This window comes from Garra rufa, chromosome 3, assembly GCF_049309525.1.
Source record: "Garra rufa chromosome 3, GarRuf1.0, whole genome shotgun sequence".
Lineage (NCBI taxonomy): Eukaryota > Metazoa > Chordata > Actinopteri > Cypriniformes > Cyprinidae > Garra > Garra rufa.
The window spans coordinates 1,667,035-1,691,696 of NC_133363.1; the positions used below are offsets into that span (position 1 = coordinate 1,667,035).

The following is a 24,662-nucleotide window of genomic DNA, read 5'->3' on the forward strand; positions in this document are numbered from 1 at the left end:
GAAAACATGAAATTTTTTTAATCAGATTCAAAATATTGTCCAAATTGTTACCTAAATAAGCTTAGTTAGTATTAGTATGAGTACTTACAGTTGAGGGCAAAAGTTTACATACACCTTGCAAAATCTGCAAAATGTTAATTATTTTACTCAAATAAGAGGGAGCATACAAAATGCATGTTTATTTTTTATTTAGTACTGTCCTGAATAAGATATTTCACATAAAAGATATTTACATATAGCTCACAAGACAAAATAATAGTTGAATTTATAAAAAATTACCTCATTCATAAGTTTACATACAATTGATTTTTAATACTGTGCTGTTACCTGAACAATCAACAGCTGTTTTTTTGTTGTTTGTTTGTTTGTTTAGTGATTAGTTTATGAGTTCCTTGTTTGTCCTGACCAGTTAAACTGCCTGCTGTTCTTCGGAAAAATCCTTCAGGTCCCACAAATTCTTTGGTTTTTCAGCATTTTTGTGTATTTGGACACTTTCCAATAATGACTGTGTTTGAGATCCATCTTTTCACACTGAGGACAATTTCAGAAGGTTCAAATGCTCACTGATGCTCCAGAAGGAAAAACATTTTGTATGATCCCTCTTATTTTGGTAAAATAATTAACATTTTGCAGACATTCCCTATTTGCCTTTCAAGTTGTGCCAAATTGAATAGCTCAACCCCACACCTTTAGCCGCTTTTCCACCATCGTGCCGAACCGTTCTTAGAACGGTCGGGTACAGTTCCAGTTGTGTTTCCACCTGAGCCTGGTACGGCACGGAACGATTACAAACCGTTCTCGGCCCGGAATTCTTGGCACGGTTAGACAACCGTGCTGAACCGGGCTGATAAAATGCGTTTGCATGGCGTCGCCACTCTGTTGCCTGGCTACCAGTTTCTCTATGGCAAAGCGGGAGCGCAGTAAACAGATACGGTAAATATAAATACAAATGGCTGAGACACTTTGGTCTGTGGATGAAACATTTGCTCTAATATGATATTTGGCAAGAAAGAAAAATTCAACAACAGCTGGAGGGTGCAAAGAGAAACGAAAAAGTTTTTTTTTTTTTTATTAGTGCAGTGTCTTGCAGAGAAGGGCATTAAGAAAAGTTTCAAAACAGTGCCGGGAAAAAAACAAACAAACTCAAACATACATATCAAGTCCAAAAGGAAAATAACAGTAGAAGCGCGGCTTGCATTACCAAGGCAACGACTGACGCATTTGTATTTACATTCCAAATAGTTCCGTTATCTGCACCGCAGTGGAAAATCAAACCGTATCCGTGCCGACTGGCCCGAATCGGCACGGAACAGAACGGTTACGCATTGAGAACGGTTCGGCCCGATAGTGGAAAAGCGGCTATTGATTCAGTCATTGGTCATGTTAGATCCAGTCTAAAATGTAATTTGTTTAATTTTATTTAGTTAGCAATCTGCTAAATAATTATTTAATTTCTTTCCTTTTTTCATATGTATTTAAATGTAAACACTTTGAATAGTTATTTTGTTAAATCTTAATGTTTTTGGTTTGTTGTTTTGTACATGACCAAGCCATTCACTAATAGCCACATTTTAATTTGCTCTCTTTTGCAAAGCCCACAGTGATATTGACCTGTAGATTAGCGCTGTGACATTTCCACTGAAGCGTGTGGCAGCTTGACATCTTGCGTGTGTGTGTGAGCATGTGTGTGAGGGGAGATCAAGCAGCAGAGCAGTGTGGGTAGCAGGAACATCATGCTCTCTTCCAGCATTATGACACAAAAGGAGATGCACTGTGTGAAAAGCATATTGTAGGTGGGAAGAGAGAAAGCAAACATAAACATGATGTATTCCTGGCAGGATCCTCATAGCTCAAAGAAAGCTTTTATAAAGCGAGGCGGTTTGGTTCTCAGGACAGAATTGGGTGCTTTGATACAGAATGCGTGTGTGTAAGTGTGTATGTTTGAAGGATTTAAGGAAAGTTTGATCTCTTTACAGTATATTGCATATAGCTTGCAGATTGATTATGAGTCTTGGTGTCCTTTCAAGTGTCCAGCTCATGTGTCATGACAGTTCCCTGCTTCATCTAATTCCCCACTTATTGATCTCCTCATGTCTGATCAGTGACCCTGATAATCATTTAAAAAGAAGAGTCTGGAAAACATTCAATACCAGCTATGATTCATTTAGAACTCTGCATATTAAATACAATCTTACAAATGTAGAATAATTAGAAGGTTTGCAGACAACACACTGCTAAAATTTCTGCTCTCCCGCCAGTGTGTCATCACAGCCTTGAGTGTATTCTGAATCTAAAGAAGGTCAGAGTGACTTCATCTTCTCAGCATCTCCATTAGAAACTCTAGCACGTCCATGTCCTGACAGAATCATTTATTCATCCATAAGCAGCCCTTCCACCCTCTTCATTTGTCCTGACTTTATTCAAACCCTCCGGTCCCCAGCCAATCACACACCAGCCCCCGTCTGCGGTCTTTATATTACTGCAGATGGGATTTTATTTTTGGAAACACAATGAAGTTTTTATTTTTATACATACAGTTCGAGATGACTGGTCTGAGCAGCAGATGTTTGGCTCTTCAGACATCAAACTTGATGTTACATTTTGGGAAAAAATCTCCCTTTATAAAAAAAAAACTGTGTTGGTACCATAGCTCAGTGATGATGTCATATGATTGATAAAACATCCAAAAAGCATGGTACTTTCTGTACTTTGTGCTCACTGTGTTGTCTTTGCTTCCAAATTTCACACTCACAGTCATGAAGCAATCTTTACTGTACATCCTGTCTTTAGCCAATGCTAATGAAGACATGATCAGATATATTGACCTTCCTGGTTCTAAAAGCAATTGTAACCCTGTGAATAGATCAATAGTTTAAGTTTGCTATTGAAAACAGGTGTTGGGAGAAGACTTAATCAACAGCTACGCTCTGCTGCATGCTTTCTGACATTTTATTGACAGTGGAAAGGAGAGAAATGACATGAAAATTATGTGAAAAAGAGGGGGAAATGACATGAGACAAATTTAAACTTGCTTGCATGAGAATCGCAGCTCAGTATGTTGAAGCATGTGACATTTTGTCATAGCGGTGTTGCATAACAATAATAAAAACAATAATTTTTAGAATAAATAGACTTCTACATAAATTGGACAGGACAGATTACCTATCCTGATCATATGCAGACAAATAAGCAAACAAAATAAAGGAAAAGGCCTGTCATAGGTGCATCTCAATAAATTACAATGTCATGGAAATGAAGTAGTTTAAGTCTTTGGTTATTTTAATTGCTATGATTTGGCTCACATTTACAAAAACCCACCAATTCACTATCTCAACAAATTAGAATATGATGAAATGCCAATCAGCTAATCAACTCAAAACGCCCACAAAGGTTTCCTGAGCCTTCAAAATGGTCTCTCAGTTTGATTCATTAGGCTACACAATCATGGAGAAGACAGCTGATCTGACAGTTGTCCAGAAGACAACCATTGATACCCTTCACAAGGAGGGTAATCCACAAACATTCATTGCCAAAGAAGCTGGCTGAGTGCTGTATCCAAGCATGTTAGCAGAAAGTTGAGTGGAAGAAAAAAGTGTGGAAGAAAAGATGCACAACCATCCAAGAGAACCTTGAGAGGCTTGCCATGCTGACAAAAAGTTACCAAAAGTTTTTTGATAGACCCATCTGTTCACAAAAAGCACACAAACGAATTCTACGAAAAGCTCTCCAAATCAGACTTGAGGCTATATCTTTCCAACGCTTTGTGGTTTTCAGACCAAACTTGGTGTTTGTTATAATAATCATGACCCGAGGCTACCTGCACAGTTTCGGTAGTGGTCAAGATATATGAAATCTATGGTCATACAAATGATAATCAATAAGCCAAAAAGCATGGCTACAGCACTTTTACTAAAATAAAACATGATTCATTTTTGTAAGGGTAGATTCGGTGCAGCATGCCAAGTCAAATAATACCCAATTTTCCCATGTCAGACATTTTGGGCCATTTTGAATTTTGTCGTAAAATGCTATATTTTACAAACACATTGGCATATCATTACGAAACTGCGACATGTGTATCTTCGGCATCATTCTCCCTGATGGTACTCAAATACTTGAGTACCGCCACATTGTGGTCAAAAGTTAGAATGAAATTTGCAAAAATGCTAATGTTTTAGTATATTAGTCTATTGTAATGATTGTCAGGGTCCTACCCTGTTTGTTTTGTCTTTGCTTTTTGTCTATGCTTGTCTTTTGTGTGAGCACATGGCTTTGTTATTGTTTTTGTCAGTCATGTGCCTTTAGCCCCTCCTCCTTGTTTTCTTTTGTCACGCCCTCCTGTTAGCCCTTGTTAAGTCTAATCATTTTCACCTGTTCCTCGTCTGCTTTCTTCCCTATTTATAGTTCCTCTTGTCATCTTGTTTTTACTGGTTCGTTGTCATTCTCTCCCTCACTATTTCTGTCTCTGTCTCTGAGTATATTTTTCCCTCTTGTCTGGTTGGTCTTGTGCCCTAGTCTTGTCCAGTCCCTGTCTAGTCCTATGTATTCTATGTTTTTGTCTTGCTCCTTGTTTTTTGGAATTGTTTATTTATTTTTCTTTTATATTTTAGTATGACTCTAATCTTGTGTTCTGTTTGCATTTTTTTGATTTAAGTATTTTATGTGGTTAATTTGGTAACCATTTTGTTTTTATTTATTTTTTTATTTTTTATTTATTGTTTATTCTCCTACCTTCCTTGCATTATTTTGTGTCCCTGTGGAGCCTTGTTCTGTTATGTCTTGTTGTGGTGTTTGAGTTCCTGCCCTGACCTGTTCCAGCCCTCTGGTTCCCTTGCCTTGCATCTGATCTACTTCAGAGTGTGCGGTCCACAAGTATCTGAGCTCGGCTCTAAGGTGCCTTGCCCTGTTCCCACCTCCTGTCTGGCCTTGCCGCTCCCTCTGCTGCTATTATATTCTGCCAGTGGATGTTTGAGGCTGTTCCAGGGGTCTCCCTAGCTGTCTCTTCGTTTACTGTATTCCTGATGTTGTATTACCTGTGCACCTCACTATCCTCTTGTATCAATCTGTTTTGTCAATAAATCCCTTGTCATTCACTCTGCGTTTGGGTCCTCCTTCCAGATCCCTGACAATGATATCTCAATATATTTTTTGGGTCATGCCGAGAACACAGATAGCCTACCATTTTTGCCATATTTAGCTGAACCTCCTGACTGCCATTTTGCCATGTTAAAAACCTACTTTTTCAAACTCCTTCTATACCGTTTGTTTAAATTTGACTTGAGTTAAATTTGACTGTTAATTTGACTTCAGACCTTACCGGCAAAAAGTTTTTAAAAGCATTTTGAAAGACCAAGTTGTTTTAGAATAGCATCGGTTTTGTTAGCAGGAATATATTATGTGTTTATCTGTTTATTTGTGTGTGTTGTGTGTCAGGACTTTTTAGGTCAGGCTGTTGATGTGAATACTGGCAGACAGCCTGCTCTGTGTCTGTAAGCAGACAGCCAGTAGACACATAAAAGATGCTTACTGTGACCTTACAGTGTGTGCTGTGTGTCAGATATTTAAGAGCTTTCTGTTCCTCTCTGGAGCAGCCAGTGTTACTCAAACACTGGTCCAAAGCGTGCAACCAAGTGGTGCAGAGTCAGATTTGGAAACATCTTGAAAAAAATCTTTTTCATCTTTTTTCACAAATTTTGTATAATATCCAAGGTACACATTTCTAGTAATTGTGCAGTTAATTCTCAAATTGTATTTTCAGAAAGTTTGGGAATATTTGTCCTCTCTCCCCAAATTTGACACTACCAAAACATATATAGTTATCTCTTGAAAGAATGTTGCACGTGTGACTTCATTGCTTTTTAGAAAGTAATGGCCACCAATTTGTGCCCTATTTATGGAAAGTGGAACAACTATGCAGTCATTTCTAAGACATGCATGAAGAGGAAGAGAGTTTGCAGTGTCACATGAAACATACACTCTCTATGCTTAACAAAGCACTCATTAACTTCCCCTGTGATTATACACACTGACTGGTGTGTACGTGCTCAATATGTGGGTGTAAATGGACTGGTGAGGAGAAAAAAGCAATTATTACAGCAAATGGTTAAAAATAGCAAAGTGCCAACCACCCCCTTGAGCGGTAATGAAACGTGCATTGTGCTCTTGACAAATGAATGGAGATTGAATAGAGATTCCCAAGAGCCCATGAGAGTTGAATGAATGACTGGACAGAAAATGATGCACATGTTCATTTCCTCTTCCCCCAGATAATCGCCTATCAGCCGTACGGGAAATCGGTGGACTGGTGGGCATACGGTGTGCTCCTCTACGAGATGTTGGCTGGGCAGGTAGGTGGACGTGCGCAGAAAGTTCTTGTGAATCATTTAGAATTCTCTTTAGTGCTTAAATGAGTCAGACGCCTGGGCTTTTCAGAGCCGCTTTGAATAACTGTGATTGCAGCCCCGCTGTGATCAGCGAACGCCACAGAAAATGACTTGCCACAAAACACACTGTCTCCGAGCAACAGATCACGAAGGCGAGAATTGAGATTTTGGTTCTGAGGGAACTTTAATTCTTTTTCATGTTCAATTTATGTCCTGCAGAATTTTGTATTTTAATCATCTCATGGGTTCAGTACTCTTGGCAGTATTTGTGAACATTTGTCAGAAAAAAAGTGCAAAAATTATACCTTTAGGAGCAGTGTTGTTTTTGACGCCACTTTTTTCATGACGATAACGAGACAATGACGAGATAAAAATGGCTCGTTGATGACTAAAACATGACGAGACGTGTGTGAGTTTTCGTTGACGAGACGAGAATAGACGAAAATGTTAGTGGTGGTCCGTCAGACGTTTAAAATGCATGACATTTCTGCTTATTGTGCATGCCAATCAAAACCTAAAACGTATCTGCCGCTATGGCAAGCCGTTTTAGCATTAAATACTCTTTGCCATACTAGTATGGCAAGCCGTTTTAGCATTCCATCCTTGTTTGTCTTTTATGTTTTAAAACATTCCTTCATTATTGTAATTATTGGTGAAAATAGTCGATCCGGAAGCTCACATTGTGTTGAACTATAGATCTGCTATTTTCAGAACTTACAAGTGACACTACCCAACAGCAAAATACTTACTGACCTACATTAATTTGTTAAAAGACTACTTTTTCCCCTTTTTTGACTAAAACTAGACTAAAACCTTTTTGACTTTTCGTCGACTAAAACTAGACTAAAACCTTTTTGACTTTTCGTCGACTAAAATTGGACTAAAACTATCACATATAGAAGTGACTTAAATTTGATTAAAACTAATAAGCATTTTAGTCCAAAAGACTAAGACTAAGACTAAATCTAAGATGGTTGTCAAAAACAACACTGTTTAGGAGCACAGCAGCTTGTTCAGTGTGTGCGGTACCCTCAAAGTGACACCTTTGTACCTTACCTTTTAGCCCTAAAGTGTTCATAATATTACCATAAGAGTAAATATTTCTGTCTTAAGGGTACATTGAAGGAACTGCCCTGGTGACAAGCTGTTGTACCCCTAAAGGTGCAATTTTTGCACATATTGTTCTGACAGTGCATGATTTCAGATTTTGTCAAAAACGTCTCAAATATCTCAAAAAATTGCATTTACTGAAATGCAACAGTGAAAGTCTATGGGACAAAAACATTGCATAAATAAAACGTTTTGAAAGTGTGATGAAAGCAGTGATACCAATACATATTTTAGTCTTAGAATGTTGCATTACTATTTTAGGTCAGAAATGCCTAAACCAGGACTTGTTGGCCAAAGTTGGGCTGCAATGAAGTTTAATTTGGCCTGTCATGCCATATCACAAGAGAATAGGCGGAGCAACGGCGGAGTTTTCAACCAAAAATGTGGTCTACAGCCTTTTCAAAAATCTCAGTTTTCGATGGTCCAAAACAACAAAATAGTGTAAACGACAGGCGTAACCGTAGCAAAAGTTATGCGTTTTAAAACAAAAACACTCTAGTGTAAACGCAGCCTAGCTTCCAGATTCTTTATCAAAATTGAAACTGTAACAAAATTTAGCAAAACAAGGATCTAAAAGATTTTAATTGTATTAAACAAAATAATTAATTTTAATATATTCATAACACTTTATTTTAAGGGCAAACTCCTTACTAAGCATTAATAAGCAGCAAATTTGGAGTTTATTGAGGCAGAAGTCATAGTTAAAAATTAGCTAATAGTGAGAATTGGTCCCCAAACTAAAGTGTGACCAATACAGTGGTGGCCAAAATTATTACAACACTAGTATTTTCACCAGATAAAAAAATGGGTCAGTTATTTCTATCTTTTGCTGTAGTGTGTCAGTAGGAAATAATATTTAACATTTCTAAACATTCATTTTGCCATTAATTGTAATGATCCAGTGAGATTAAATCCAGAAGAACTGTGGCAACATCTCCAAGATGCTTTAAGAAACCTACCAGCAAAGCTACAGTTAAAAGTTTTAGGCACTTGTGTAAAAATGTTGTAAAATGAGGTAAATGTTGTAAAATTGTTCTTTCAGAACAAAAATGTACAGATAATGTACTCACCTCCTTGTATGTTGAAAAACTACCATCTGGTTTTCTTACTTCCTACATCGCTGCAGAAGTACCGACCCAGTGTTTACAAAGTAAACATACAAAAAAAATCAAACACCCTTTACAAAATAAAGGTAAAACAGCATTGTCGGACGATTTTGAAGTTAAAGATGAAATGTTGGTCGTTTTTCAACATACCCTAACTGTATTGACCCGGATTACACAGACTATGCATGCACATCGCAGACCTAGACAAGACAAGCATTTGAGGTTAAAAAGTATATAAATTGTTGGCTTGTTTAGAAAATAACCAATCGTTTCGCTAGATAAGACCCTTCTTCCTCGGCTGGGATCGTTTAGAGCAATTTTAAGCTGCGTTTAAACTGCATTTTGGAAGTTCAATTTGGGGGCACCATACATATCCATTATATGGAGAGAAATCATGCAAAAAAAAATCCTCAAAAAACATAATTTCCTTTACGACTGAACATCTTGGTTGGCAAGGGGGTGAGTACATCATCTGTACATTTTTGTTCTGGAAGTGAACTAATCCTTTAACTACATTAAATCAACATTTGGCGTGACCATCCTTTGCGTTTAAAGCAGCTTGCACTTGCGCATAGTTTTTCTGGTAGCTTTCCAGTTAGGTTTCTTGAAGCATCTTGGAAACGTTGCCACGGTTCTTCTGAATTTATTCCGCGTTCCAGACAACCCGAAACCCGTGTTTTTCCAACCTTCTACCAGTGAAAGTGCACTGGAACGGCAGTCAAACCCGTGACTTCCCACTCGTGAACTCCTGCTAGATCGATGCACTCCCAGTTAGGAGTTCTGACGTAACATAGCCCGCGAAACAACAAAGTCAGCCCTAATGCGTGCGGTGTTTATACAAGTGGCACAAGGTGGAAAAATAGAGCTTAGGACAATATAACGTTGGAATCAAATTAATAATAATATAAAAATAATAATAATTCATAAATGTGCCCAGGCAGTTTGGCATGACTTGCCTGGAATGCTACAAAGTCGTGAGTCGTGGTTTGAAGTAGTGATTTACCAGTTAAAAAACCTCTCATTTTCTGTTTCTTCATGTCATTCCAGACAGACTGGATGATAATGAGATCAGATCTCCTTGTACAAACAAAATTTGATTTGATTATTACAATTAATGGCAATATAAATGTTTGGAAATGTAAAGTGATATTTCCTACTGAGACACTACAGCAGATAGAAATAGCTGACCATTTTTTATCCGGTGAAAATACTACACTCATTTTCAAATGAGTGTTTTTGCAGTGATGCCATAGAAGAACCATTTTTGGTTCCCCGAAGAATCTTTCAGTTCCTAAAAGAACCATTTGAAGAACATTTTAAAAATCTAAAGAACCTTTTTCGGCTATAAAGAACCTTTTCTGCATTTGAAAGGTTCCATGGATGTCCAAGGTTCTTCATAGAACCATTGATGCTAATAAAGAACCTTTATTTTTAAGAGTGTAGTGTTGTAGTAATTTTGGCCATCACTGTATACTGGTCACACATTAGTTCGGGGACCAATTGTCACTATTAACTAACTATTACTTATGAATTTTGTTGTGGTACTCAAAAACACAAAAAAGTGCAACTGCTTTATTTGTCTCTTTGGCTGTTTTCTTTATTGATTTCAGTGAGATTCATTTATATTGAGTACAGCCCAGGCCTCAGTGTGAAATGCACTTCCCGTGTCGTCTATACTTTCTACCAGAACGGTTACCAAGGTTACGTCATTTACATCTCAGCTTTCTCCCGCTGACTCCCGGGTCCAATTACCCAACAGAAGAATCTTGTTATACACTTGATGTGTTTCCCTGATTCCCGGATGATTTTGTCTCGGACACCCCCATCCTGGAATGATTCCTGCTTATGTAATATGTCATCCCACTGCTCTGAGGTTTAAAAAAAAATGTGAAAAAGTGTAAAATGACTCAGGAATCATGACAGAAATGTGTATTGTTCTTTTTTTTTAGAAACTCTGAAGCATTGAGTTTGGTGAGTGTCTGCTAATAACCCGCCTCTGTCAGGATGAGTGGGAGGTGGCTGTCAGTACTTCTGGAGAACTTAAGATGGATTTAGGGTTCCAAAGCTGTGGAGAATAGGAGAGAAAAAGACTTTGAGCACATATTTGTTTTACCCATTACCTCAGTTTATTAAAAACATGGGTCTGTTGAATCTGCTCAATTACTTTATGGTATAAATATGACAATAATTGACTGCTGTCATGTGTTAAGAGAATGAGCACGTTTATGTAAACATCAGTGTAGATGCAATTATTGCTGTCTCTCAAGATAACATATTACCATTTACAACAAAACAATGGGGGATGAAAACTTTCAAGATATAGTTTGCACTTATTAGGTGGTTGACATGTTTTTACCCTAGAAATTGGGTGAATTTTCATCAGCCATTACTCGTCTTCAGTGTCACATAATCTTTCAGAAATCATTCTAATATGCTGATTTATTATAAATGTTGAAAACAGTTGTGCTGCTAAAATATGTTTTGGAACCTGTGATACTTTTTTCAGGATTCTTTGATGAATAAAACATTAAAAAAGAGCAGCATTTATTTAAATTAAAACTGTTGTAACAATAGATTTTACACTACCATTAAATTGATGACATTTACATTTAGACATATAGAGGCCTTAAATAGATAGATAGAATACAAAAAGAACAAAGAAGCTAGTGTTAGTTTTTGTTTGTTTGTTTTTTTAAGAAAGAAATAAAGAAGTAAAATAATAGAGTAAGTCTAAAAGGGCAATTTTTAAATTAATAAATTAGAATAGATGGTGCTAGAGTTAGAGGGTCAAATAAAGATGGAAGAGATGTGTTTTTAGCTGATTCTTGAAGATGGCTAAGCAAAGATGGGAAAGCAAGCTTCTAGAGGGCACATTAGTCTGAATTAATGAATTTAGGTAAAGGGGTGCCAGTGGTGGTTTTGTAGGCAAACATGAATGCCTTCAATTTAATGCGAGCAGCTTTTGGTAGCCAGTGCAAATTGATAAAGAGAGGTGTGACGTGCGTTCTTTTCAACTCATTAAAAATTAATCACACAAGCAGTTCTGTCTTGGCAAGGTTGAGTTGAAGATTATGGTCTTTTTCATCCAGCAAGAAATGTCTGTTACAAGCTGAGATGCGAGCAGCTATCGTCTGATCATCAGGATGAAATGAAAGGTAGTGTTGAGTGTCATCAGCATAGCAGTGATATGAAAAGCCATGTTTCTGAATGACAGAACCTAGTTATGCCATGTAGACAAAGAAGAGAAATGGTCCAAGAACTGAGCCCTGAGGTACTCCAGTAGCTAGATGTTGCGACTAATAATAGAATATAATGTAGTAGACATCTTTTCTAACAAAGTATGTCTTTAATATTTTAAATCAGTGTTTTTAAATTTTTACTTATCTAAGAATTCTGGAAAAAAAAGGTTTAAACAGGTTCAGAAATCATATTAAGCAGCAAAACTGCTTCCAACATTGATAATGAATCAGTATATTAGAATGGATCATGTGACACTGACTACTGGAGTATTTATGCTGAAAATTCACAGAAATAAAGTATATTTAAAGTGTGTTAGATTAGCAAATGTTAGCAAATGTTAAATTATAATAAGATTTAACAATATTACCTTTTCTGTATTTTTGGTCAAACATTCTTCTTTTAAAAAATCTTACTGATTCCAAACTTGTACATAAATGTACACTACCGGTCAAAAGTTTAGGATAAGTTTTTTAAGAAATCTCTTATGCTCATCAAGGCTGTATTTATTTGATCAAAAATACAGGAAAAAAAAAAAATACTACAAACTGTTATTACAATATAAAATAATGGTTTCTATTTTAACATACATTAAAATATTTGTTTTTCCTGCAATGCAAAGCTGAATTTTCATCAGCTATTACTCCGGTCTTTGGTGTCACATGATCCTTCAGAAATCTTTCTGATATGCTTATTTATTCTTAGAATTATCAATGTTGGCAACAGTTGTGCTACCAAATATTTTTATTGGAAAATTTCAGGATTTGTTGATGAATAAAAAGTAAAAGAGCAGCATTTATTCAAAATAAAAATCTTTGCTAACAATATAAGTCTTTGCTATCACTTCTTAATCATTTTAACACATCCTTGCTGAATAAAAGTATCAAATTCTTTAGAAAAATAATAAAAAAAATAAATAAAAATGAACTGACCCCAAACTTTTAAACAGTAGTGTATATTGTTAGAAAATATTTTTGCTGTTATTTTTTACAAAAAAAATATTAAGCAACACAACTGTTTCCAGCACTGATAATAAATCAGTTTATTAGAATGATTTCTGAAGGATCATGTGACACTGAAGACTTAAGTAAGGATGCTTTTTACATCATAATAATATTTCACAATATATTTTTTTTTTCTGTATCTGTATCAAATAAATGAGCATTAGAAACTTATTTAAAATACCTTAAAAATCTTACTGATCCCAAACAACAATGTATTCAATGTATGTTTCATGTAAACCAGCAACTGCTCTATTTCTAACAGCCTCCATTTGATGGCGAGGACGAGGATGAGCTGTTTCAATCCATAATGGAGCACAACGTGTCCTACCCCAAATCCCTGTCTAAAGAGGCAGTGTCCATCTGTAAAGGGGTGAGTTTTGAGACATCAGCAGGAGCTCCTTTGGTCCTCTAAATGCCTGTGTGCCGCCGCTCACTAAAGGAGAAAAGACTAATGCAGGGCCTATATTGGAATTAATTTTTCAGCTTGAATTAATAACCACCGTACTTTAATATTGCTGTCAGCAAGTCATGGAAATATCACCTGCTATAATAGCTGAGTGGAGGATAATAATATTTCATTACATTTGTCTTTCCACCATTCTGTTTGATTATGTTCCTCTGCAAAACAAAAAATTAATATGATTCATGGTGATGATATAAATGTCAGTAAAGGCTGTGACGACATTTCTATAATAAAGTCCCTTAAGAATATGATTGCTAATGTAGATGAGACCATTAGTTAAAGTAGAATAGTTTCTACATTACATACTGTGTGATTTTTCTAATTGATTGTAAATTAATGTAAATGAGTGTTGATAAGTCTCTAATGTTTGTTATAGGAAAATGTTTTGTTTTACTTAAGTGATTTCGGTTCATATTTTGCAGAGTGAAATTGGAAAAAAATTTCATTGCACCGCTGTGTTTTAGTGGATTCTATATAATGAAAAATAAATTATTATTATAAATATTTCATGCTTCAAATGTAGCCTACCTTCCTACCCAGATGTTCTTTCATGATTAAATCTGAGGTAGATGGGCTCTGGTTTAATAATCTCCCTCTTCTTATCTGCACACACAGCTGATGACGAAGCATCCGTCGAAGCGTCTAGGTTGCAGTCTAGAGGGTGAGAGAGATATAAAGGAGCAAGCGTTCTTCCGCAGAATTGACTGGGAACGATTGGCCAACAGAGAGATTCAGCCTCCTTTCAAACCCAAAGTGGTGAGTGTGAATATGGTGTGTTTGTACATCTATGACCTTTGCCAGCGCTGTTGGTGTTGGATGACAGCTTGGTCTCTCAGGTCACAGTAGACCACACTGTATATTGTTTAGTTACTTGCATAACCCCTGTACTTTGATAATAGTTTGATGTATTCTAGTCTTGCCTCAAATGACCGTCTCATTGCTCATCTAATGTATTTTATACACTAAGATGGTGGAAGTTAGTGTGGAGTGCTCTGGTTTTAAACAATTTTTCATGTTTTTTTTCTGAAAGCACCGTAGTTCCATGATTTTAAATCTGTAGTTTCAAGGAACAACTGCAAACAGCTTTGGAGTGTATTAGTTGATACTACAGCTTTTGACCTGTTTTTGGAAACACAGTTAGAATGACTTTGACTTCAGTAGATCATTCTTTTGAACAAATTAATTAAGCTAACATGCAGTTCGATTTACAGGTGCATCTCAATAAATTAGAATGTTGGGAAACGTTTATTTATTTCAGTATTCAACTCAAATTGTGAAAGTCATGTATTAAATAACAGTCTCTCAGTTTGGTTCACTAGGCTTCACAGTCATGGGGAAGACTGATATTCTGACAGTTGTCCAGAAGACAATCATTGACACCCTTCACAAGGAGGATAAGCCACAAACATCCATTGCCAAAGAAGCTGGCTGTTTACAGAGTGCTGTATCCAAGCATGTTAACAGAAAGTTAAGTGGAAGGGAAAAGTGTGGAAGGAAAAGATGCACAACCAACCGAGAGAACCGCAGCCTTGAGAGGCTTGTCAAGCAAAATCAATTTAAGAATTTGGGTGAACACCACACACAGACGTGTCAAGGAATTTGGCTACAGTTGTTGGATTTCTCTTGTTAAGCCACTCCTGGACCACAGACAACGTCAGAGTCTTACCTTGGCTAAGGAGAAGAAAAAAATGGACTGTTGCTCAGTGGTCCAAAAGTTCTCTTTTCAGATGAGAGCAAGTTCTGTGTTTTATTTGGAAACCAAGGTCCTAGAGTCTGGAGGAAGGGTGGAGAAGCTCATAGCCCAAGTTGCTTGAAGTCCAGTGTTAAGTTTCCACAGTCTGTGATGATTTGGGGTGCAATGTCATCTGCTGGTGTTTTTTTTTTTTTTTTTTTTTTTAAACCAAAGTCACTGCACCCGTTTACCAAGAAATTTTAGAGCACTTCATGCTTCCTTCTGCTGACCAGCTTTTAAAGATGCTGGTTTCATTTTCCAGCAGGATTTGGCACCTTTGCCAAAAGCACCAAAAGTTGGTTAAATCACCATGGTGTTGGTGTGCTTGACTGGCCAGCAAACTCACCAGACCTGAACCCCATAGAGAATCTATAGGGTATTGTCAAGAGGAAAATGAGAAACAAGAGACCAATAAATGCAGATGAGCTGAAGGCCACTGTCAAAAAAACCTGGGCTGCCATACCACCTCAGCAGTGCCCCAGACTGATCATTGAATTTATTTAATACAAAAGTTTCACAATTTGAGTTGAATTACTGAAATAAATGAACTTTTTCACGACATTCTACTTCATTGAGATGCACCTGTATATCTGTCTCCAAATATGTACAAATTTAATTCTGCTCCTTTTAGTTTGTCATGAGAATGAAAGCACTGTTTTTGAAGAAGGTGAAAGAAACTACAATTTAATCAAACATCTGTAAATAAAGCAAAACCAGAAAGAACTAAATATCAAATTAGTCCTCCAAAATCCTGTTTTTATTATATGACATTAATTTGGCATCATTAAGATCTGCGACAATAGGAGTTACTACACAAACAGGCATGGCTTGTTAGTTTATTTTGTTCACTGCATGGTACTATTGTAGTTAGCTGTGAGTTACACTCACAAAAAAAGGGTGCTTCGCGATGCCATAGAAGAACCTTTTTGTTTAAATGGTTCCATAAAAACTTTTAATATCTTAAGAGTCTTTTTGTTTCACAAAAGGTTCTTTGTGGCAAATAAGGTTCTTCAGATTATAAAAAGTTAAGCAAGAAATGGTTCTTTAAACAACATTTGACTGAATGGTTCTTCTATAGCATCGCTTGAAGAACCTTTTGAAGCACCTTCATTTTTAAGAGTGTATGTTGTTGTTGTACACAAAATGCACCCCTGAAGAACAACAAATTTGTGATTATATGCTACAGAGCTGCTAAAAGAACCAGATGAAATGAGTAATTTATTCTCTTTCCTTCACTAGTTAAGTGCTAAAAGGAAGTTACTGTGAACTTTGGTGAATTGCCCTGTAAACCCTTGGTGTAGAAAAATAGCCAAATTCTGACAGCAACATACCATTTTCTGTAAAGACAGTAATATACTATAGAAAACAATGCATTCTGGGTAATATTTGTAATTTTCGAGAAAACTGCCTACAGGAATATACAGTGAATTTACAGAGCTCAAAGTAGACATTTATGCTGCCTTCATGTGATATGGGAAAGATGATGCTTTCCACTTGTGAAGTGGAAATTACCAGTGTGTCGTGTTCAGGTGTTTTTGTTGTCGTAGTGAAGAGAAACATGGCGAACTTGGAATTTGTCCTCACATGCTACTTGGGTAAAACGGTTATAAACTCCCTAGTCTCGCGTAGCCAGACCTTCAGACTGACGGCTGAAGGTCTGGAATTCATGGCAGCTTTAATTGGCCAAGGCCCGCCCATAAGGCCGTTTGACCGTCATGTCAAACAACCAATCACAGTTCGTTTCGTTCAGCGTCACGTTTCGGGGCGTAGAAATGCCCCCACAACAACAGACTGGCATGCAACAAGTCAGTCATTGAAATAACCAGCATTGAAAGTTAACGAAGAAGAGGGAGAACAAGCAGTAAGTCAGTAATTTGTTCGCGAACGTCGCAAATGTATGTAACAACAACGGCGTCTGCATAAGCACCTTTTAGCAAAACGCCGAGTAAATCAGTCTGCGCTTTGTTTCCCGGCGGACCGTAAATAAACGCGACACTCGCGTGTTCCGGAAATCCGATCAAATTCAACTAATCAGATGACGACTTCAACTGTATCCGAAATCGTCCCCTATACCCTATTCACTATTCCCTACATTAGTCCACTCGTACAGTTCACTTGAAGGAGTGAATGAAAACGAGTGAGTGAATTTGGACGCTAAGTGCACCGGAAGGACTGCCGCATTTGCATAGTATTGCTTACTGTTTAACAATCATTTAAACAGACAGTTCGAGTAGTAAGATTAAAGGATTTATCTTGAACTATGTCAAGGAGTTTACGTATAAACCCTGGTTTTAACAATTTAATAATCAATTTCCAACGAATTTGTACCTGTGTTGTATGCTGTATTACGCAGTGGACGAGCGCATTGTAAAACGAACGGATGGATGATTCAGCTGCGGGCGCCATCATCTGTCGAGACGCGGGAATTCAGTCGGCGCGCGACTCTCACAGTGCATTATGGGTTATCTCTAGCTGTTGAGCGTACATCGGTTGTACACTCGTAGTAATGCTTACCATTCAGTATAGTTTCGTTGCTGTCCGCCATGTTGAAAGGTCAAAGTTTATCCCATCTCGGCAGCTCGGGTATCATAAAAAAATTCGAGCTTTCCAGTGGAAATTACAACGTGAGTGGGTGTTCATGTGCAATTTCGATGTCGGATTTTGGTATTTACCATAATTACGATAGCACATGAAGGCAGCATTAGAGGCTGTGTTTAAAATCATATCCTATACACTCATTCACTATTCCTTACACTAGTTTACTTTACCAAGTGAATGAAAGGAAGTGAGTGAATTTAAACTCTGATGAACACCTGATCATAACAAGCAGAATCACTAAAGGGCAGAGAAACAGGCACAGAAAAAAAGAGAAACAAGCAGAAACACAAAAATAACTTCCAGCTTCAGTTAAAGACACTTTCACACTGAGTGTGAAACTAGTTTATTTTGATTAAAAATTACAACATTTTTCTTGAAAATATTAAAGTTTACCGTTGTTGAGGTCAGGTCTGCTTTAGTTGTACCCTTGAACTTTAACTCTTAAAATAAGATCAGGTTATGTTGTAATGAAGTCATATTATACTGGACTGATTTCTGATCTCATCCAGTGTTAAATACTAAATTACATGGGTGTTTTTGCTCTTTTATACTAATTATTTGCAGTAAAAAAACTAGTGAGAAGTTAGCCCAGTGTTACAGACATCAACAATCAGCACAAGAATCTCAACAATGGTGACAGAAGTTTCATTCTGCAATGCATGCTGGGTGCCAGAATAAAATGAAACGCCCAGCATGCAATGCAGCGTGAATACATTATGCAGCTGAATGGTCTTACTATTTTCTTCATTTGCATGTATTGTTTTGTTGGTATTTTTGTTGTGACTTTTTGTAGCCTGATTTGTGATATTAAAAGTCTCTCTCACTCTTTGTAATTGCTACCATTGTTGAGATTCATATGCTGAATGTTTATGTCTGTGTTTCTCAGTAGTGCAGGATGTGTTTAAATATTCTTTACCATAACTGATTGCTGGTGTAACTTCTGTCGTAGTTTCACAGTGGTGGTAATAAAAGGTTTGTCTGTACTGTTAATGTAGTACATTCAGTTTGGCATTTGATACAGAATGAATGTAGAAAACCTATGAACACTTTTTTTGTCAACAAATAACCAGCCTTCAAAAATCATTTATTTGCTTTGTATTCACTGTAATATGCTTTGTAAACACACAGTTAGAACAGCCCGATAAATAACTGAAATTAAAAGAAGAAGGTCAGAAGCCCGATTTGAAGCAAACACTGACCACAAAAATGGTAATCCAGACCAAACATTTTTAATAAAACAAATATCTGAACCTCTGTTTAACATGAACTGTGTTCATGTTAAAAAATATTAATTTAGAAACTTAATTGACAGCTGGCTATAGGAAGTTGGTTTCTTTTAGTGTAAATGTTTGACCTACAGTAACTAGCTGGCAACAGTGTTGCCAATATATTACTGTAAAATGCCTGGTAAGTTCTAACAGTGTGTCTAATGAAATAAAGAGGGGTTGAGAGTCCACACTGTTACAGCTCAATGGACCACTTATAGCCTAATGAGAACATTGTCGCAAGATCAAGCTGTCTATAAAGTTAAAATAAACTGTTCACAAACCATTTTGGCTTACTCGTGCATTTTAATTTACAGAAGAGCTTGATCTTATGATCAAGGAAGGTGAAAAATAGTGGGATTTTTGGGTGATGTAAGTCAATAGGGAGTCAAATTACCTTGGATCAAGTGGATTATAGAGAACTAATTGTTGACACACTTATGAAACATGCACAATATGATCAGGAATGTCTGTTAGAACGTATATAGGGTCTTTATTGATTCATGTTGACTTTAAGAGTAGTAACTCTCAGAAGAAGTTCCTCAGAAGACGCTCACTAGTGCAGCCTAGAAAGTTTATGGGGAATAGAAACAGAAAACCGGGAATGATCCTATTGAAAAATGAAATATCTCCTTTAACCAGTTCAGTCAGTTGATAAATGAGTTTTGATGATTAGGCCCGCTTTAAAGCGTTTTCATATCTAGCTCATTTGGAGTGTTTGTTAAGGAACCTAGAGCATTTTCTCCCTTCATTCAGTTTGTTTAGGCCTATATGAACATGGCACATATTGGCATCAGCTTGCGCAATCTACAGTTTCATGACAGAACTTGGCATTACTTGGGGGACTGCCTTGGTGGCTAGCTCCTATAACTACCCAGTGCGAAAGCCCTTATCGTATCAATTTAAGTTTCTTTTTCGAAACAATCAACGTCTTACTACACTTAAGTGCGGCACACACTACAAGATAACTGGCTAATTTTGAGACAAATTCTGCTCTTCCGGCAATTTTAGGTAAAGTTTGGATTATCTTGATGGCTCTACAGATAATCTTGTCCCATTTTCTAAGTGGTGTGTGTTAAGTGTAACTGAATTGTTCAGAAGAATTTCAAGGGCCGCACTGATTTCAAAATTGCAACTAGTTGAATATTTACGATCAGAAATCTTGTTGTGTGGAGGGATCTCCCAAAGACAAAGGTATAGATGTCGTATAGTGTCTGTGAAACTGTAAATTGCCACGTGAAATGATACGATTCCCAATCAAAAAGTCAGTTGATGGAAGATGGAAGTATTACTCACCTCCAGCTCGCTCTGTAAATGTAAAATCCACATTCACGCCATTTTAACAGTCTAATGCAAAACTTAATTACAACGTAATCTGTCAGTCACATCATGGCACTCCACACACTATAGGAACAAAACTGTTAAATCTAAGATTTTGGTAGCTCTGTTATTTTACAGTCTTGTTCCTTATCAATTATCAGCATAACAGTGAAAGCTAACACCATGTTTCCTGATGATATCTCCAAAGGGTAACATGTAATACATAAAAAGTAATGACCCTAGTACTGAGCCTTGAGGTACTCCATACTGCACTTGTGAGCGATATGATACCTCTTCATTCACTGCCACAAACTGATGGCGGTCAGATAAGTACAGTTTGAACCATGACAATGCACTTCCACTAATGCCAACATAATTTTCAAGTCTATTCAAAAGAATGTTGTGGTCAATAGTGTCAAACACAGCGGTAAGATAATGAAGAGATAAGTACAGTGTGAGTATATATTGTATCGTTATGTTTGTGGTCTCTCACATTTCAAAAACCTAATACAATTTAAAAAATCCTTTAGTGTGGGCCAGCATTTAGTCAGCCTTAGTCAACTTGGCTTAATGAGGGTGTCCACATGATAAAGCCCTGGACTATTTTAGTCTTTATTATAGTCTTTTCATGTGTTTGCATCAAAACCACGCACCCTCTGTGCTGATCTTCCCTCACAGTGTGACTATATGTGTATGTTTTATGGGTATAATCTGATTCATCTCAACCTGTGGCCACCCATGTTTGTTTGCTCAGCCCCCTCAAAGGACCCCATTGGTACACCACATATGCTAGAGCCGGGCTGCGGTCGTTTTAACACAGGCCTGAATATTCCCCTTCCAATCATCTTTATAAAAACGCTCCATTTACTGGACATATGAGTGTACGTGACGTCCGTGACGGAAGTGCTATGTGAATGAATTTTCTCTCAGGCACACGGCCAGCTTTTCAATTGAATCTAAAAATAACCCAGCGTCTTTCTTTTCTCCTTTCTTTAACAGTGCGGCAAAGCTGCGGAGAACTTTGACAAATTCTTCACCCGCACGCAGCCCATGCTGACCCCTCCAGACCAACTGGTCATCGCCAACATCGACCAGAGCGAATTCGCCGGATTCTCTTTCATAAACCCAGAGTTCATTCACCCAGCATCGCTTCACAGTGTGGTATGAGACGACCCGATGAAGAAGAGGACTGCCTGTCCAATTCAAACTAATAACCACATCCATGTTATTTATGAACTCACCAAATCTTTGTAGACAGTTGAATACCCTTTATCTGAACATATCTGAACTGAGGAGGGCTGGAGAAGGGGGTTTGATGGCTGAATGGAAATATATCATAAAGGGAGGGCAGTATCTAATGGAGATGATGTGAGATATGTTGAGCATTTTAAGGCATCACAGACTCGTTCCCGACAAATGTATTCTTTTATGAGGTTCCACTTCGGTTAGGATGCTGCTTGTGTAGGCAGTAGACAGAAAGGCAGCTCTCTAGGCTTTGAAACAGAGCCATTACGTCCACATAGTAATGACAGTTCATCTAGATGTTATGTGCAGGCCTAGTATATTTTACCAAACATATATTTTTGAAGGTGGATATGTTGAACAATCCCTTTTTCCAGTCCTCAGATTCTTTGTGTGTGAAGCATGCTGACATGAAACAGGTTTTTGTGTCCTATTCCTTATATCCTCTACTGCCATTTCTAATGTTCCTGAATTATATATTTGTAAATCTAAAAAATATCTTGTTATAGGAGTGCCAAAATATAACTGCATCAAAAGGTTTTTTATATCCAGCTCTATATATGCATATCGATTTCCTACTAGATCTCTTGGTGGTGTCCCTTATCTTGGGCTGAAACTTGAACCCTTATCGCTCCTCGAGTTTTAGCATGACAACTTCCAATCCTGTCACTGCCTGCTCGCCTGGTTCCTACATATTCTACATAGACAATTTTTTCTCTCGCTCTAAATGTGTGAATTGTGAATCCTCGTTGGTAATGTGTAGGCCTACGCACCCACAGAATCCTGCAGAGAATTAGATCACCTGTCCTACTCATCTGCATGTTTGTTTTTCTTAAATACTTCTGATTATCTAATACTGTTATTTAACATATTTTACTATGATTGAATCCATCCCGCAGATTTTCTGTCATGATCAGCACAAAAAAGTCTGCAGATTCTTCCTGGGCCTGATAAAGAGTATACATTTCAAACCCAATTGGCATATAATTATTATGCTAAAGAAAACTACCACTGCTACAACATTAAGAACATGTAACGAGACAAAAAAGATGCTGTACTTTGAATTGTAAGTCTGCAAAACCTGTCCAGGACATATTTCACCCCAGAAAAGATTTTACAAGCATTAATTTTATTTTTTGCATTGTGACATTTTTAAGACTGTTAAGCACTGTCAGTCTGTTAAGTCCTAGAAATACCTTAAATGCTAAATAAATAAACTTGTTTACCCTTACTTTAATGTGTAAAACTGTGAAATGAAGATGATTTGTTTACTGTACATTAAGTATTTATAAATCACGGTAGTCTTGTATGTGCTGCTTATTATTTGACAATAATGAGAATTACCACTGAGAACAAAGAAATATGTGATTAAAATGTGCATAAAAATTATGCCACAATGCAAAAACTCCTAATGGTCTTTAAATACACTTTCTTTTTATATAACTCCCTAATGCCCAACATGATTTGGTGACAAATGTTAGTGGGGGTGGGAGGTCAGTTATGTATAACTTCTATTATAACCCTGTCTCTGGTAGTGTTTCTGTCCTTTGGTGATCAATACTCTTCGTGTTAAACTACTTGTTCTTATCAAAGGGAGCTTTCCAGTATATATCGGATATTTTTATCTTTTTAGGTCTTAGTTTACGATCATCCAGCATTTTTGCTCTGTGAGTACTTTTACGTAGAGCGCTATGTTTACTGTTACACTAAAGGTACACTATATATACCAAGATTTTTGTAAATACAGAGAAGGCGTACATTATCCCGCAGATTTTATACTAAGAACTGAATGTGCTTTTACTAACTTAGATGGTTTCTATGTTTAGACGATCCAAAAAGACTAGTTTGGATAATTTGAGATAGCTTTGGTATCTGCAAACCTTTGTTATATGTCCTCTGTTTTCTATGCTGATAGTATATAAGTGTAGGAGCTGTATGTAGACTGACTGGGCTCTGTGGATGTTCTCAGTGCTCCTACATACTGTATGTGTGTTTGTACTGCAGCTGCTGTGTGCATGTGGGGCAAATCGGCGCATGCAAAACGTGTTGCATGATTCCAGGAATCCGGAGTCCTCTAGCATGGAATGACTGTCACACCGAGTACCATATCGGTCCCACCTCAGCTCTCTTCCTTTGTGTTGTTGCTTACGTTTCTGTTTAGTTTCAGTCGGTGGATGAAGATTTAGACTCTGTAATGCGTAGATTCTGACCACTGCTGTGCAACTTTGTCTGTGTGACAACAGGGTAAAGATGGGAAGTCAATTTTACCACACTTCAGACATCATTTCATGTATTCTAGTAAAAAAGTACCTCAGAAATGCTGTATTTACACATTAGATGATTGCTCGGTTTGGGCTCTAGTCTTGTGCCAAGCCCTTGGTGGAAATACTGTAGTTATCAGGTGCACCATTGTTGAATTTCACCACTGAATTGTCAGTATGAACACATTGTAATTTTTCAGTATATATTTTAGATATTCAATAGACCTGATGTTTGAAGCCCCTGTGTATGAAAAAACAAAAACAAGTAGATTTTCCAAGTGTTTATTTCTTCATCCCACGAAGTAAATGGATACGTGATGAGTGGAAACAGAGCCGGTCCCCTTATGAAGTGATTCAGAAAGTTTTTAAGCGATTGTCTTGCAGGATGCAGATTAACACAAGTGTCTCACATTGAGAGTATTTGGGAATGTAACATTCACGTGTTGATTGTGGGTTTTCTGCATGTGAGGCGGCATTCCAACATTCCCTGGACATATGAAGTATATGAACATTCCACCCAGCCATTTCTTATTAGAGATTCTATCAGGAATTCTAAATATATATATAATTATCTTTATTATTATTAAATATTCCAGGACAGTGTTTTAGTTTGAATATGTTACTTCACTCATCTTTGTTTTTCTTTACAAAATTTTGTCCCTTTGTTCTTTGTGAAGGATAATGTGTATAAATAAATGTATGACAAAAGTGATCATGTCCATGTTTTAGTTCTTCAGACGATGGGGTGACGGGGTTTGTTAAGCACATTCTTCATTAATGCTGTCATTTTGAACATGGAAACAGTACAGGACATGTACAGACTAAAGGCAACTAAATCCAATATGTCACAAAAGTGAGTACACCCCTCACATTACAGCAACCATTTTAGTATATCTTCATATAGCAGCATAGTTCCCTTCCGGGAACTCGAGCCGCGTCAT

General features: G+C 37.1%; 2 protein-coding genes across 2 annotated transcripts in view; both read left to right on the forward strand.

Annotated features, from left to right (window-relative positions):
* The window catches only part of casq1b (calsequestrin 1b), a 60,536-nt gene that overhangs the window by 19,168 nt on the left and 16,706 nt on the right, over nucleotides 1-24,662 (forward strand). The gene's annotated exons all lie outside the window — the stretch shown is intronic.
* On the forward strand, nucleotides 6,216-24,433 carry LOC141332448 (protein kinase C alpha type-like). Its single transcript, XM_073837580.1, has 4 exons — nucleotides 6,216-6,347; nucleotides 13,103-13,210; nucleotides 13,919-14,059; nucleotides 21,218-24,433. The coding sequence occupies exons 1-4, from the start codon at nucleotides 6,216-6,218 to the stop codon at nucleotides 21,383-21,385; spliced, it is 549 nt and encodes a 182-aa protein (XP_073693681.1). The 3' UTR covers nucleotides 21,386-24,433.